Source organism: Natator depressus, chromosome 28 (assembly GCF_965152275.1).
Source record: "Natator depressus isolate rNatDep1 chromosome 28, rNatDep2.hap1, whole genome shotgun sequence".
Lineage (NCBI taxonomy): Eukaryota > Metazoa > Chordata > Testudines > Cheloniidae > Natator > Natator depressus.
Window position 1 is genome coordinate 12,279,389 of NC_134261.1, and position 14,023 is coordinate 12,293,411.

The window sequence follows — 14,023 nt, forward strand, 5'->3', positions numbered from 1 at the left end:
GGGTGTTGGGCTCCCTACCAGGGAGCTCTCCCTGGACCCTGCTCGGGGCTCCATCTCCTGTATCCGTCTCTGGCTAGTAAGAGTGTGATGGATCCGCTGGGAAAGCCAAGGGGCTCTCTCTTCGTCCCCTCAACCTGGATGCTCTGACCAGGGTGGGGGTGGGCCTCTGTTGACTGCGATCCACGTTTTGGGAACAGAGCACAGGGGCAGTACCGCACAGTGTCCAATATCTCCTGTTTGCACAAGTAAAACGGGGGGTTAGGTCCAGCATAACGAACAGAAGCTTCCTACCCCGGCCTTCTCTCAAACCCTGAGCCCTCTCCACCCAAACGGGAATGCGCTTGGGGTGGAACAAGCAGGCTGCTGGAGTCGGAGCTGCTGGCCCAGGGGTTACGGAAGATAAAGCACAAAGTAACGTCTAACTTAACAAGTGAAAATGGATTCTCCCCCTAGCCCCACCCTGGCCCAAGTGCAGCCCTTCAGGAGTTGCTGGCCTGAGCAGAGGGAAAGGGGAGCGTCTCGAGCGGTTTCCCCACCTCTTTTTATAACTGAGCCCTTTGTGCTAGAAACGTCTTTAATTTGCACCTGCATCGTGGTGACGGGCGGGCTGCTGTGGATGGGAGCGTCAAGCCCTCCCTGTGATGGAACGTAGACGTCGTCTTCGCCCCTTCCGCCCGCGGCCGGAGAATGGCCATTTGACCAGGTGATCGCCCTGCTGTCTCTGAGGAAGTGTCTGTGGGTGTTCCCCGGAGCTGTAACATTGTCAGTCAGACCATACCGTAAAATCTCATCACTTTACAGCCAGTGTTGCTACACATTTTAACAGGAGGATACTATTCAGTAAATTGGCTTTTCAACCGATATCTCACAAGCCAGGCTTGTTCACTGGTCGACTAGGTCTGACGCTGTGTGGAATTGTGAGACACTTAATACCAATATTATACAATTGTAATGCGTCGTGCTAGATACGCCGCGTAAGGTGTCTGTGAAAATATTGTGGTTTTCCAAGCATGATGATTCTGTTTGCATCACCCTTTGTATCGTGGGTCACAGATATGTAGGGTATGTCTGCATTTCCAGACTTGCGCAGTGTTTCTGGGTGACAGCCCCGCACTGATTGGCGTCGGCGCTGCCGAGCCTGTTCGACGGCCCATCCCGGGTCATCGGCTGTACAGTGAACCCGTGGAAACGACCGAGGGGATACACCTGTTGAGTCCGCAAGTCATGCCTGTGTACTGAGACCTCCAAGGCTTTTCCATGGCATGTGCTGTGAAGCTCGTGTTTGGGACACAGGAAGTACAAGCCACAAGGCAAAGGGAATAGAAAGGGCAGCTGCATCATCTCCATTTTCTCTTCAATCCCTCTTCCTACCTCTGGAGCAACTTCTCTACAAACGGAAGCCTTGAACAATGACCCATCCAAGCTGTGGATCTGTTCCAGACGGACTTCCGAGCCATCCACTCACCAATGCTGCTAAGAACCCGATATATAGATTTCTGAATGTATCTGACTGCTTTCCCATTTAACAACTCTCTTCTTGTTCGTTCTTTTATAATAAACCTTTCATTTAGAGGCTAAAGGATTGGCCGGCAGCTTGGTATTTTGGGTAAGATCCAAACCTATACTGACCTGGTAATGTGGCTGACCCTGTGGGATCAGAAGAACATTTTGTCCATGTGAGCAGAGTTTTTAAATAACCTCTCACTGTGCTGGACCTAGGTGCTGATTGGGAGTCAGAGAACTGGAAGGCAATAAAGGGGGCTGTGTGATTTCTTTTTTCAGCTTCTCGGTAACCAGTGTGGGTGATCAGAAGCAGAGTTACACCAATAAATGTCTTTTAGAGTAAACCCGACTTTGGTTTTCTCTTTTGTTTTATGTGTTTACATCACTTCTCCTCTCCCTCCTCCTACTTTGAAAGATTAAAAAGTGTGAAAAGAAGAGAGAGGTGTTTTTCCTCATGATGTAAATATCCCACAGAGGAGACCCCTTCCATCTACACATGGCCGAAGAACTAGAGATATATCAACCCACGTTGGGACAAACTACAACTTGATCCAAGGTTCAGTTGTTGGCCGTGGGGATTAAAAGCAAACTAACATATAGGACAAAATTTGGTGATCTTTGAATATGTTATTGGTACCAATGGAAATGATAGGTGAAGTTATTGGTTGTAAAATAAGGACTAATTATATCATGATCTGAATTATATTGAAAAACTGGAAGTTGTCTTGGTCTTTGTTTTGTTAGTCGTACAGGAAATGATGGCTAATCTGGAAAAATTCACTTGATTTAATTTACCCCCTGTAGTGGAAGGAGTTCTGGTAGAAAACCTCACTCCAAAGGTTGGGGTGGGAGATAGTGTATAAGAGAATAGTGGCCCAGAATAGATTTTAATTTTTTGTATTTCCAGTGGAACTTATTTTGTGGCCCAGTGACCAGTTTTGTGAGACCCCTTTGTACCATGGATTGATACAGAGTAGGGCTGTCAATTAACAATTAAGGCACAGCACAATTAACGCAATGCAATTAATGCACGTGCAATTAAGGCACAGCACAATTAACGCAATAATTTTTTAAAACCATGCATTAATCACAGACCCTCTGGGCGGGAGGGCACATGCCTCCCCTACCTGAGCCTGATCTCTCCCCGCCTCCCCAAGCTCCAAGCCTCCCCCCATTGAGGCTGATTGCGACCTTCCCCTCTGGTGTTGTCCAGACTGGTGATCTGCTAGGTCGCTCCAATCCTTGACTCTGGGAGCCAGCCTGACCCTGCTCTGCTGTGAGAGCCCCCACTCCCGGGCTGTTCACACACAACTGAATGACACGAGCCAATATCTCCGGTCCCAGTCACAACCCTGGGAACAGCCATCTTGCAGTGTCCAGTTATGCCCACTGGACGCCGCAAGCTTATATGAGTTCATCAATCATAGAAGATCAGGGTTGGAAGGGACCTCAGGAGGTGTCTAGTCCAACCCCTGACTCAAAGCAGGACCAGTCCGTAATTTTTGCCCCAGATCCCTAAATGGCCCCCTCAAGGATCAAACTCACAACCCTGGGTTTAGCAGGCCAATGCTCAAACCACTGAGCTATCCCTCCCCCGAAATTTAACAAAGAAATTGATATGTACCAGGCGTGTTCTCCCAAGGAGAGTCTCTAACACACTGCAAACCAAACGCACTGCTTCAGGTAGAATGAACAAACAGATTTATTAACTGCAAAGATAGATTTTAAGTGATTATAAGTCAAAACATACCAAAGTCTCTGTGACCCAACCCGTCACACTTCCCTCTTGGCTTTGCCCGCCCTTCAGAGTCAGGTGAGCATTACCTCATCGCAGTCCCAAACTGGCCAAAGGAAGGGGGGGTGACTCCCTCAAGAGTCTAACAGATTCTTTTGTTGCTTCCTAAGCCAGTGTCAATTGTTCCTGAGAGGCTGGGCTGGGTTTGTCCCAGCTGTGAACTGCCCCTCTGTTCCTGGAGAGTTTTTGCCTGGGCTTATTTTAAGCCATGAGGACACATTTTCAGTCTCATAAATACATGCATGAAATTCATAGATATTTAGGTCAGAAGGGACCATTATAATCATCTAGTCTGACCTCCTGCACGACGCAGGCCGCAGAATCTCACCCGCCCACTCCTGCGAAAAACCTCTCACCTGTGTCTGAGCTATTGAAGTCCTCAAATTGTGGTTTAAAGACTTCAAGGAGCAGAGAATCCTCCAGCGAGTGACCCGTGCCCCATGCTACAGAGGATTATAATAACATTACTGTAACAATTACTGGAACATCACTATAACAGCCATGCTCAGTGCCTCATGAGCCTTCCCAAGACGCCCAACATGACCAACTTTGCATTGGATCCCACACAATCACTTTCTAAAGATGAACATGGGGGTGTAGGGTGTCTCCCCGAGGCACAGAGCTTCAGAAGACAATTTTTTATTTCAGACGGGGGAGAAAGCTACCAGGGGAGAAGCTGTTCTAGATTTGATTTTGACAAATAGGGAGGGACCGGCTGAGAATTTGAAAGGGGAAGGCAGCTTGGGTGAAAGTGATCATGAACTGGCGGAGTCCATGAATCTAAGTATTGGTAGGAAGGAAAACAGCGCAAGAAAGATAATGGATTTTAAGAAGGCAGATTTTTGCAAATCCCAGGGGAAGCAAGTCGAAAGGGGAAAAACAGTTTAAGAGTGTGACGAAGTGGGACTGTTCTTAATCTTTCCTCTGAATAGTGTGGGTGTGCCTCAGTTTCCCCTATGCAGTTCTTAAGTATCTAGGGGGTGGGGTAAGGGTGTATGATCATTGCAGAGCCCTAGAGGGCAGGTGTGTGCAGGAGTCTGGACACAGAGAATGGCCGACACCCTGTTTCCTGGCCACTGATGGCCTGGGCCCTTCCCCCCTGCAAGGTGAGAGCTAAAGGGTTGGAGAACAAAGGAATCCGGTGACCTCCTGGCCCAGGAAAGGAACAAAGCCCAGAGGAGGAGGGGCTGGGGGGAGTTTTCAGTTTGGGGCTGGCTGGGACATGCAGTGAAGTGCAGACGTGGTTGTCTGGCTCACTGCCCCCCAAAATGGACCCAGCTGAGGGGTCCCGTTCTCTGCACCTACAAGCTCTGTGTTAGACCATGTTCCTGTCGTCTAATAAACCTTCTGTTTTCCTGGCTGGCTGAGAGTCACGTCTGACTGCGGAGTTGGGGGGCAAGACCCTCTGGCTTCCTCAGGAGCCCCGCCTGAGCGGACTCGCTGTGGGAAGCACACGGAGGGGCAGAGGAGGCTGAATGCTCTGAGGTCAGACCCAGGAAGGTGGAAGCGGCGTGAGCTGTTTGCCCTGCGGACAGGCTGCTCCCCGAGAGGAGACTCCCCCAGAGTCCTGCCTGGCTTCATGGGGAGCAGTTCCAGAGCATCGCCCGGGGACTCCATGACAAAGAGTTGGACAGTTCGACAGTTTTTCAGCGACATTAGTTAGGGCACAAGATCAAACTATCCCATGGCGTAGGAAAGATCGGAAGTCTGGCAAGAGACCACCCTGGCTTCACCAGGAGATCTTCAATGATCTGAAATTCCAAAAAAGAGTCCTGCAAAAAGCGGAAACGAGGCCAAATGACAAAGGATGAATATAAACAAATAACACAAGAATGTAGGGACAAAATTGGAAAGGCCAAGGCACAAAACGAGATTAAGCCAGCTAGAGACATAAAGGGTAACAAGAAAACATTCTGTAAGTACACGAGAAGCAAGAGGAAGACCCAGGATAGCGTAGTCCCGTTACTCAATGAGGGGGGAAAAAACAATAACAGAAAATGTGGAAATGGCAGAAGCATTAAATGACTTATTTCCGTTTTCACCAAAGAGGTGAGTAGCAATTTGACATCTAACATAGTGAATGCCAGTGAACATGAGGTAGGGTCAGAGTCTGAAATAGGGAAAGAACAAGTTAAAAATTACTTAGACAAGTTAGATGTCTTCAAGTCACCAGGGCCTGGTGAAATACATCCTAGAACACTCAAGGAGCTGACTATCTGAGCCATTAGCGATTATCTTTGAAAAGTCCTGGAAGATGGGAGAGATTCCAGAGGACTGGAAAAGGGCAAACATAGTGCCCATCTATAAAAAGGGAAATAAGGACAACGCGGGGAATTACAGACCAGTCAGCTTAACTTCTGTACCCAGAAAGATAATGGAGCAAATAAATAAGCAACCAATTTGCAAACACCAAGAAGATAATAAGATGTGACAGTCAGCATGGATTTGTCAAGAACGACTCATGTTAAACCAACCTGATAGCTTTCCTTGACAGGGTAGCAAGCGTTGTGGATTGGGGGGAAGCAGGAGATGTGATATATCTTGATTTTACTAAGGCTTTTGATACAGTCTTGCATCATGTCCTCATAAACAAACTAGGGAAATGCAACCCAGATGGAGCTACTATAAGGTGGGTGCAGAACTGGTTGGAAAACCATTCCCAGAGAGTAATCAGCGACTCACAGTCAAGCTGGAAGGGCATCGCGAGTGGGGTCCAGCAGGGACGGGTTCTGTTCGCTGTCTTCATCAATGATTTAGATAATGGCGTGGAGAGCACACTCTCAGATACTGTGCCATGAGAGGGAGCAGGAAGAACCGTGGTGGGGGAGATGGGAGGATGCCCCCTGCCCACTGACCCTAGGCTCCCAACTTTTCCCACAGCCCACGAGAAGCAGTAATCAGCTTCAGGTTACCAAGGGGAAACCGAGGCACGGAGGGGCAAACACCCCCCCACCCAAGGTGAGACATGAAGCATTAGAACCCAGGCATCCTGGCTCCCAGCCCCCTACCGCTCCCCCCCCCCCCCCGCTCTAACCACTAGACCCCACTACGCTCCTAGAGCCAGGATAGAACCCAGGAGTGAGCTGGGGCCTGGGCTGGTGCGATGCCCAGTGGTGGCCCCTAGGTACCTCCTGTTCCTCTCCGGTCCCTGCAAGAGGCACAGGGCAGCCCCATCTCCTCCCCCCTCCGAGTGGGAACAGGGGACATGGGAATGTACCCAGGGCTGATCAGATCTTGAAAAGTCCCTGGGGCATCACGTGTCCCCGTAGCTTCCCCTGCGCGTGGGAACCAGATTTGTTAGCGAGACTAGAGGAGATGAGAGACAGTGCCCGGCTAGGCCCCTCTCCCTGATAGACTGGCCAAGACAGAACCCAGGAGTCCTGGCTCTCAGACTTCCCCCAGCCCCCGCTCGAACCGGCATGAAGGTGTTTGCCCCCCCAGCTCTGGGAAGGGAGTGGGGTCGAGTGGGTAAAGCGGGGGTGGGAGCCAGGTCTATCGGCAGGTCTGGGAGGGGAGTCTATGCCAGAGTCTGAGATGGGAGTGGGGTCTGGTGGGTAGAGCGGGTGGAGGGGAGCCAGGAATCCTGGGTTCCAGCCCCAGCCGTCGCTCAGGCGAGGGCAGCTGGCTTGGCGTTGTCTTTCTAATCTCCCCTAGTCCCTTTCACAAAGCTGGCGCCTGCTTCCCACGGGAGGGGGAGGTGACACACGTTGCCCCCGGGGGCCTCTCCAACTCTGCCTGCCCTCTGCGCAAATGCCCATGCCCCCTGGGCGGTGAAGGGGGGGATAATGGAGCCGCTCTGTGCCCATTGCCAGGACACAAGAGGAGCAGGAAGTGGCATGGTGCCCGTAGGAAGTGGCATGGTGCTGGGCAGGAGCGGGTCAGTCTGTGTGAGCCCAGAGCCCCTGCCCACGGGCTCTCTGCGTGTCACAGTGACCGGGGAGCCTTTCCCACACCTGGGGGGATGGGGAGGAAATGTGGGCTGCAGAGATGGAGAGTTTGGCCCAGGGCAATCGGATGAGGTTTTGGGGAGAACAGTCCCCCCCCCGTGAGCGATGTACAGCTCACCCCTGCCCTGGTCCCTCCACCCTTCCTGGGGTAAATAACCTTCCCATCCCCCAGCGCAAGAGATCCCGCGCTCTGGGAAATAAGTCCCCCACCCGCCGGGAGGGGCATTTATGGTTCTCCCCCGGTACCCACCTGCCCTCTCCCTGTGGCTGCAGAGCCGGACGGCAGCCGAGAGGCAGAAGATGGTCTGGGAGTGGCAGGAGCTGCGAGGGTTTCTGGCGGAGCGGGAGCAGCGGCTGCTGTCCCGGCTGGAAGAGCTAGAGAGAGCCATTGTCCAGAGAAGGGATGCGGGCGTCTGCCGAGTGTCCTGGCCATGACCATACGCAGCGATCCTGTAGGAGCGTCTCCGCCCCAGACCCCAAAGCACTTTACAAAGCGGGGACAGGGGCATTCTCCCTATGGGACAAAGGGGGAAACTGAGGCACAGGGCGGGGCAGAGCTCTGACTAAGGTTACACAGTAAATGCCCTGCCAATGTCTTACTACATTTGGGCTGGAGGGTGACATCCCCTCCCTGCCATGCCGAGGCCCCGAGCCTGGCCTAAGGCCCCTCGCCACCCCAGGTGAACGGGTTTAATGGGGTCAGGGGGCTTGCGGGGCTCTCAGCCCTAGTGGGAATTTCACTCTCAAGGCAGAGAAATATTTTCTTCCTGTAAAGTGCCTCCCTGATGGCGACGTCCCAGCAAAGATTCCCAGGGGGCTGCAGCTGCTCTCTGAACGTGAACCCCAGTGTCTGAAATGCCCCAAACGCCAGAGACGCCAATGGTATCTCCCCAGCCTGGGACACTCCCCCCCCCCCCCCGGACTGTCTCTTCTCTCGCTCCCTCTCCAGGGTGCTGGGAGCTCAGCTTTCCATTTTTATTTTTAAATTAAGTTTCTAGCCCTCCTGGTTACAAAGAAACCCCCCCCAAAAAATGGACACAGAGACAATGTTGCCTTCCTGAGTCTGCAGACAGCCTGAAACAGCGGCTCAGAGAGGTGTGAACTCCCCTGTCTCCTGTAACAGACAGCTGAATCGCTCATTTATATTCATCCTTTGTCATTTGGCCTAGTTTCCACTTTTCGTAGGACTCTTTTTTGGAGTTTCAGATCATTGAAGATCTCCTGGTGAAGCCAGGGTGTCTCTTGCATTACTTACGCAGTGGGACAGTTTGTTCTTGTGCCCGTAACAATGTCTTTCTGAAGAACTGCCAACTCTCTTGAACTGTTTTCCCTTAGACTTGCCTCCCTTGGGATCTTACCAATCAATTCCCTGAGTTTGCGAATGTCTGCCTTCTTGAAATCCACTGTCTTTATTGTCCTGTTCTCCTTCCTACCATTCCTTAGACTCGTGAACTCGACCATGTCATGATCACTCTCCCCCACGCTGCCTTCCACTTTCAAATTCTCCACCAGTTCCTCCCTATTTGTCAAAGTGCAAGCCAGACCAGCCTCTCCCCTGGTAGCTGTCTCCACCTTCTGAACTAAAAAATTGTTTCCAATGCGTCCCAAGAACTTGTTGGATAATCTGGGCCCCGCTGTGTTATTTTCCCAACGGATGTCTGGGGAGTTGAAGTCCCACCACGCCTCCGTGATTTCCCACTGGACGCAGGATTCCAGTACTGATCTCACCAGCGTTGTATACAGAGGAAAAACCACCGCCCTGCTTCTCTTCTCCGGTTTAGACCGCCAAGGAGCCCCTCGAATGCTGACTGGAATCGGTGGAGCATGTCTCCAGTGACAGTCGGTTTGGCACAGCATCCCAGCGGCATTTTGGGATGTATAAGTAGGGGCATTGCCAGCAGATCGAAGGACGTGATCGTTCCCCTCTATTCGACATTGGTGAGGCCTCATCTGGAGTACTGTGTCCAGTTTTGGGCCCCACACGACAAGAAGGATGTGGAAAAGTTGGAAAACATCCAACGGAGGGCAACAAAAATGATGAGGGGACTGGAACACATGACTTATGAGGAGAGCCTGAGGGAACTGGGATTGTTTAGTCTGCGGAAGAGAAGAATGAGGGGGGATTTGATAGCTGCTTTCAACTCCCTGAAAGGGGGTCCAAAGAGGATGGAGGTCGGCTGTTCTCAGTGGTAGAAGAGGACAGAACAAGGAGTCATGGTCTCAAGTTGCAGTGGGGGAGGTTTAGGTTGGATATTAGGAAAAACTTTTTCACTAGGAGGGTGGTGAAGCACTGGAATGCGTTCCCTAGGGAGGTGGTGGAATCTCCTTCCTTAGAAGTTTTTAAGGTCCAGCTTGACAAAGCCCTGGCTGGGATGATTTGGTCGGGGATCGGTCCTGCTTTGAGCAGGGGGTGGGACTAGATACCTCTTGCGGTCCCTTCCAACCCTGATCTTCTATGATCCTACTAGCCAGACTAACACTACTTAGGGACGGCTCAGCGATGGGGGGCCCGCTGAGGGGCTGGAGAAGGTTTCTAACCCTCAGAGGAGGGAGCTTTCAGAGCAGCCTCCCACTCGGAGTAGAGGACAACCACCTAACTCGTTCCAAGAGGGAGTTTGGTCAGTTTGAGACTGGAATGAGCTGGCAGGGAACTGGTCCCTGATGGCCCAGGAGACCCCTCTCATCCTGGGCTCCTAGGAGGCACATGGCCTCAAGGTCCCCCTCTACGTCAGCCAGGAGGGCGTCCCTCTCTCTAGGGCCTCAGAGGGTGGGCTTCATTGCTAGGGTCTGCTGGGACAAACAGCCGCCAGGCCAGGCAGGAGTCCCCCCCCGGAGGGCTCTGGCTACTCCGCATTGCTCTTCCGTCAGCCCCGGAGGCATGCCGTGCCGTTACAATCTTCAGCTGGCCCGCGGTCCCCGGCCCGGGTGACACGTAGTGGAGGCTGGGGAAGGCTAAGCCTCCCCAAGCCGCGTGTCGCCGGGCTGGGGTGGGGGCACAGCGGCGGATTTGGGGCCCCAGAAAAAATCTCCCCCCCACCACGGCCCTGGAGGAGCTCCCACAGAGCTTCTCTGGTCTCTGAGGCGCAGTGGGGGGGGAAGAGGCGGAGTGAGGGCAGAACAGGGACGGCGCCGGGGGTGGAATGGGGGCAGGGCTGTGGGGTGGGGCAGAAAGGGTGGAAGGGGGAGGGGCTCCCCTTTCCCCATGATGCTGACTGAGCTCTCAGCCCCCCCGGGGCCGCAGGGGGCTGAGAGTAACGAGTGGGGGTGGGGTTTCAGCCAGAAGGGGCAGGGCGGGGGGGCTACTCTCCCCCAGGGAAAGTGTCACCGACTCCCCACCCACCCTGCAGCACGGATTGTCCTGCAGGAAGCCCCCCCATCCCTGGGGCAAATGGGCACAGATTTGGTGGTCCACACGCCCCCAGAAACCAACACCCCCAGATCCCCATTAAAACAACTTTATTACAAAAAAAACCCAAAACACGCACACCCCATCATGAAGCTCGGCGTTTAAAACCAACGGCATAAAAACAAGCCCCATAAAAAGACCCCCGCAGCTAGCGGGCAGCGGGCTCCTGGCCGAGGCGTTGGCACGGCCCCTCCAGGACGCCGCTGAAGACCTCGTAGCGGTGATTCAGATCTTGGCGGCCGTGGATGCGGTATCGGGTCCCCAAGGCCCCGTGCGGGGAGGACACGCCGTAAAAGACCCTCTGGATTCTGGAGTGGACCAGGGCCATGGCGCACATGGCGCAGGGCTCCCGGGTCAGGTACAGGTCGTAACCGGTGCAGATGTAGGGGAGCCCGTTGCCAGGTTGAGGGCGCCCGTCCCGGGGCAGGAAGGAGCAGGCGGGATAGTCCCGGTAGTTGTAGGTCCCTCCGCCCTGGCCGCAGGCCACCAGGTCGATGCAGACCATGGTGGCGTGGAGCAGCGGGTGGAGGCCGTTCCGGCAGTCGTGCCCCACCGCCAGGACCCGCCCCGTGGCCGGGTCGACCACGGCGGCGCCCGCCGGCACCATCCCCAGCTCCGCCCCCCGGCGGGCAGCACGGACGGCGTGCTCCATGTGAGCTTCCATGGCCGCCTTGTCCTGGGGCGTGAAGAGCCGCCCGGCCAGAGCCTGGCTGGTCCGCTTGTTCTCGTGGAAAGCCGTGGGCCAGTGCCGGGCGGCCTCCTCGAACTGGGGCCGGGTGAGGGGGGCCCGTGCCGGCACCCGCACCAGGAAGGGCTCTCCCAGGCCACGGAGGTCCACCCGCCTGTCCGGGAGCAGCTCCGCCAGGGTCGGCGAGGCGTCCGGCGAGGGGCCGGCCAGGCAGAGGAGCACCTCCAGCGGCCAAGTGCCCCCCCGCGCCCGCACGCGCTTCAGGTGGGGGAGCGCCGTCAGGGGGCGCGCGGCCGACAGCTCCCGCACCAGGCGGGACGTCTCGGTCCTGAGCAGCACGGGGGCGGCGTAGGCCGGGGTCAGCTCGACCTCCTGCGACTCCAGCTCGGGCAGGACCAGCAACGCCTCCCACGGGGGGTCCTCTGGCGCCTCCGTCTTCCTGCGCTTGCAGTCCGGCTCCATCGCCCCACGGCCCGCTGGGGAGAGAAGGGAGGAGTTGGGGGGCGGGGGGAACGGCGTGGACACTGGGCTGCAGGGCCCCCAGCGCCGTATCCCGGGCCAGCCCCTCACTGCAGCCCGGGCCCCAGGATCCAGCCCCACTCATTCCTCAGGATCAGCCCCTAAACCTGGCCCTCCAGTGCTCCTGATTCAGGGTCGTGAGCAGGGGGCTTCTCCCGGGACTCCCAGTCCCACAGACCCCCCCAGTTCCCCTTCCACACTTGGGGGAAGTCCGCAGCCCCAGAGATCCCACCCCCACTTTCAATGTAGATCTCCCAATGACTCCCCTCCACAAAAGGGGCTTTCCAGTGACCTCATCCTAGCCCCACATGCCCCCTCCCCCCCCGCCCTGCCCCTTTCACATAGGGGGCTCTCCTCTCCTGGCCCCACTGACCCAGCGCCCTTCTCTTCTTCCCCCTCCCTCAGACCCAGATGCCTCCATGCCCCTGCCCCCTACATGTGGAGGGCTCTTCCTGAAAGACCCCAAACTTCCCCGAGCCACACACCCCTTCCCTCAGGGGGGCGGGGGGCTGCCTCTCCCCTCAGGGCCTCCCCACCCACCCCTATAGATGGGGGCTCTTCAGATACCTCAACTTCCCCCCCAGCCACTCCTGTCTCTCCTCGGGGGGGGGCTCATCTATGATCCCCCCTCCCTGGGAGGGACTCTCCCAATGAACCCCCCCCTTCTCCTTCATGGGGGGACTCCCCTCCCTCAGGCCCAATGATCCCATCCCAGGCACTCCCCACCCCCCATGCGGGGAGGCCTCTCAGGGATCTGCTCCCTGCCCCTTTCACATGGGGGGGGCTCCCCTCCCGCAATGACGCCCCTCCCCCTTCCCCACAACACGGGGGGTTCCCCTCCCCCCACTAGGGGGCTCCCTGGGAAACCTCAACTTCCCCCTCCCAGCCCCCCAGAACCTCCCAGGATCTCCCCTCCCCCACCAAGGACCCCTTGTCCCAGCCCCCCCGGATCCTCCCCTCTCAGCCCTCTAGGATCCCCCCTCCCCCTCCAAGGACCCCTTGTCCCAGCCCTCCCAGCCCCCCAAAACCCCCCTTCCAAGGACCCCTTGTCCCAGCCCCCCCAGGGTCCCCCCTCCCAGCCCCCCAGAACCCCCCCTCCAAGGACCCCTTGTCCCAGCCCCCCCCAGCCTCCCAGCACCCCCCCTCCAAGGACCCCTTGTCCCAGCCCCCCCAGGGTCCCCCCTCCCAGCCCCCCAGCACCCCCCCTCCAAGGACTCCTTGTCCCAGCCCCCCCAGGGTCCCCCCTCCCAGCCCCCCAGCACCCCCCCTCCAAGGACCCCTTGTCCCAGCCCCCCCAGGGTCTTTCCCCTCCCAGCCCCCCAGCACCCCCCCTCCAAGGACCCCTTGTCCCAGCCCCCCCAGGGTCCCCCCTCCCAGCCCCCCAGCACCCCCCCTCCAAGGACCCCTTGTCCCAGCCCCCCCATGGTCCCCCCTCCCAGCCCCCCAGCACCCCCCCTCCAAGGACCCCTTGTCCCAGCCCCCCCAGGGTCCCCCCTCCCAGCCCCCCAGCACCCCCCCTCCAAGGACTCCTTGTCCCAGCCCCCCCATGGTCCCCCCTCCCAGCCCCCCAGCACCCCCCCTCCAAGGACCCCTTGTCCCAGCCCCCCCAGGGTCCCCCCTCCCAGCCCCCCAGCACCCCCCCTCCAAGGACTCCTTGTCCCAGCCCCCCCAGAATCCCCCCTCCCAGCCCCCCAGCACCCCCCCTCCAAGGACCCCTTGTCCCAGCCCCCCCCAGCCCCCCAGCACCCCCCCTCCAAGGACCCCTTGTCCCAGCCCCCCCCAGGGTCTTTCCCCTCCCTCACCTGCCCCTCGCCCCCAGTCCCGGCCCCGCCCCCCTGCCCCGGTCCCTCGCGCCCATTGGCTCCCGGCGCCGCCCGTCTGCATAGGGGCGCGTCCCGATTGGTCAACCGCGCCCTGCGGCGGGACGAGTGGGGGGGGAGCCACGGGGGCCTGAGAGAGAGAGAGCGCGCGCGGGGCCGCGGTCCTCCGGGGCATAGAGAGCGGAGGCCAGCGCGCCCCCTCGCCCAGCGCCGCAGAGCCGGCGGGAGGGGCGAGCGGAGGAGCCGCGCCCGTACCATGGAGCCGGCCGGCCAGAGCGGAGGCGGCCACCATCGAGCGCGGCGGCCGGAAGGGCCCGGCGGAAGTGACGCCACGGGCCGGAAGCG

At 57.2% G+C, this 14,023-nt stretch overlaps 1 protein-coding gene across 1 annotated transcript; it reads right to left on the reverse strand.

Moving 5' to 3' along the window:
* Positions 1 to 10,690: 10,690 nt before the first annotated feature.
* Positions 10,691 to 14,017, reverse strand: ADAT3 (adenosine deaminase tRNA specific 3). The gene is made up of 2 exons (XM_074941314.1): positions 13,934 to 14,017; positions 10,691 to 11,815 (listed from the first exon to the last, which is right to left on the reverse strand). Exons 1-2 carry the CDS (start codon positions 13,968 to 13,970, stop codon positions 10,800 to 10,802), a joined length of 1,053 nt encoding a protein of 350 aa, XP_074797415.1. The 5' UTR covers positions 13,971 to 14,017; the 3' UTR covers positions 10,691 to 10,799.
* Positions 14,018 to 14,023: the final 6 nt, after the last annotated feature.

Coding starts and splice junctions, on each gene's coding strand:
- ADAT3 (XM_074941314.1), bottom strand. CDS start 13,970: ATGGTGGCCGCCTCCGCTCTGGCCGGCCGGCTCCATG. Junction 11,816..13,933: donor TCTGGCCGGCCGGCTCCATG/GTACGGGCGCGG, acceptor TTCTCTCCCCAG/CGGGCCGTGGGGCGATGGAG.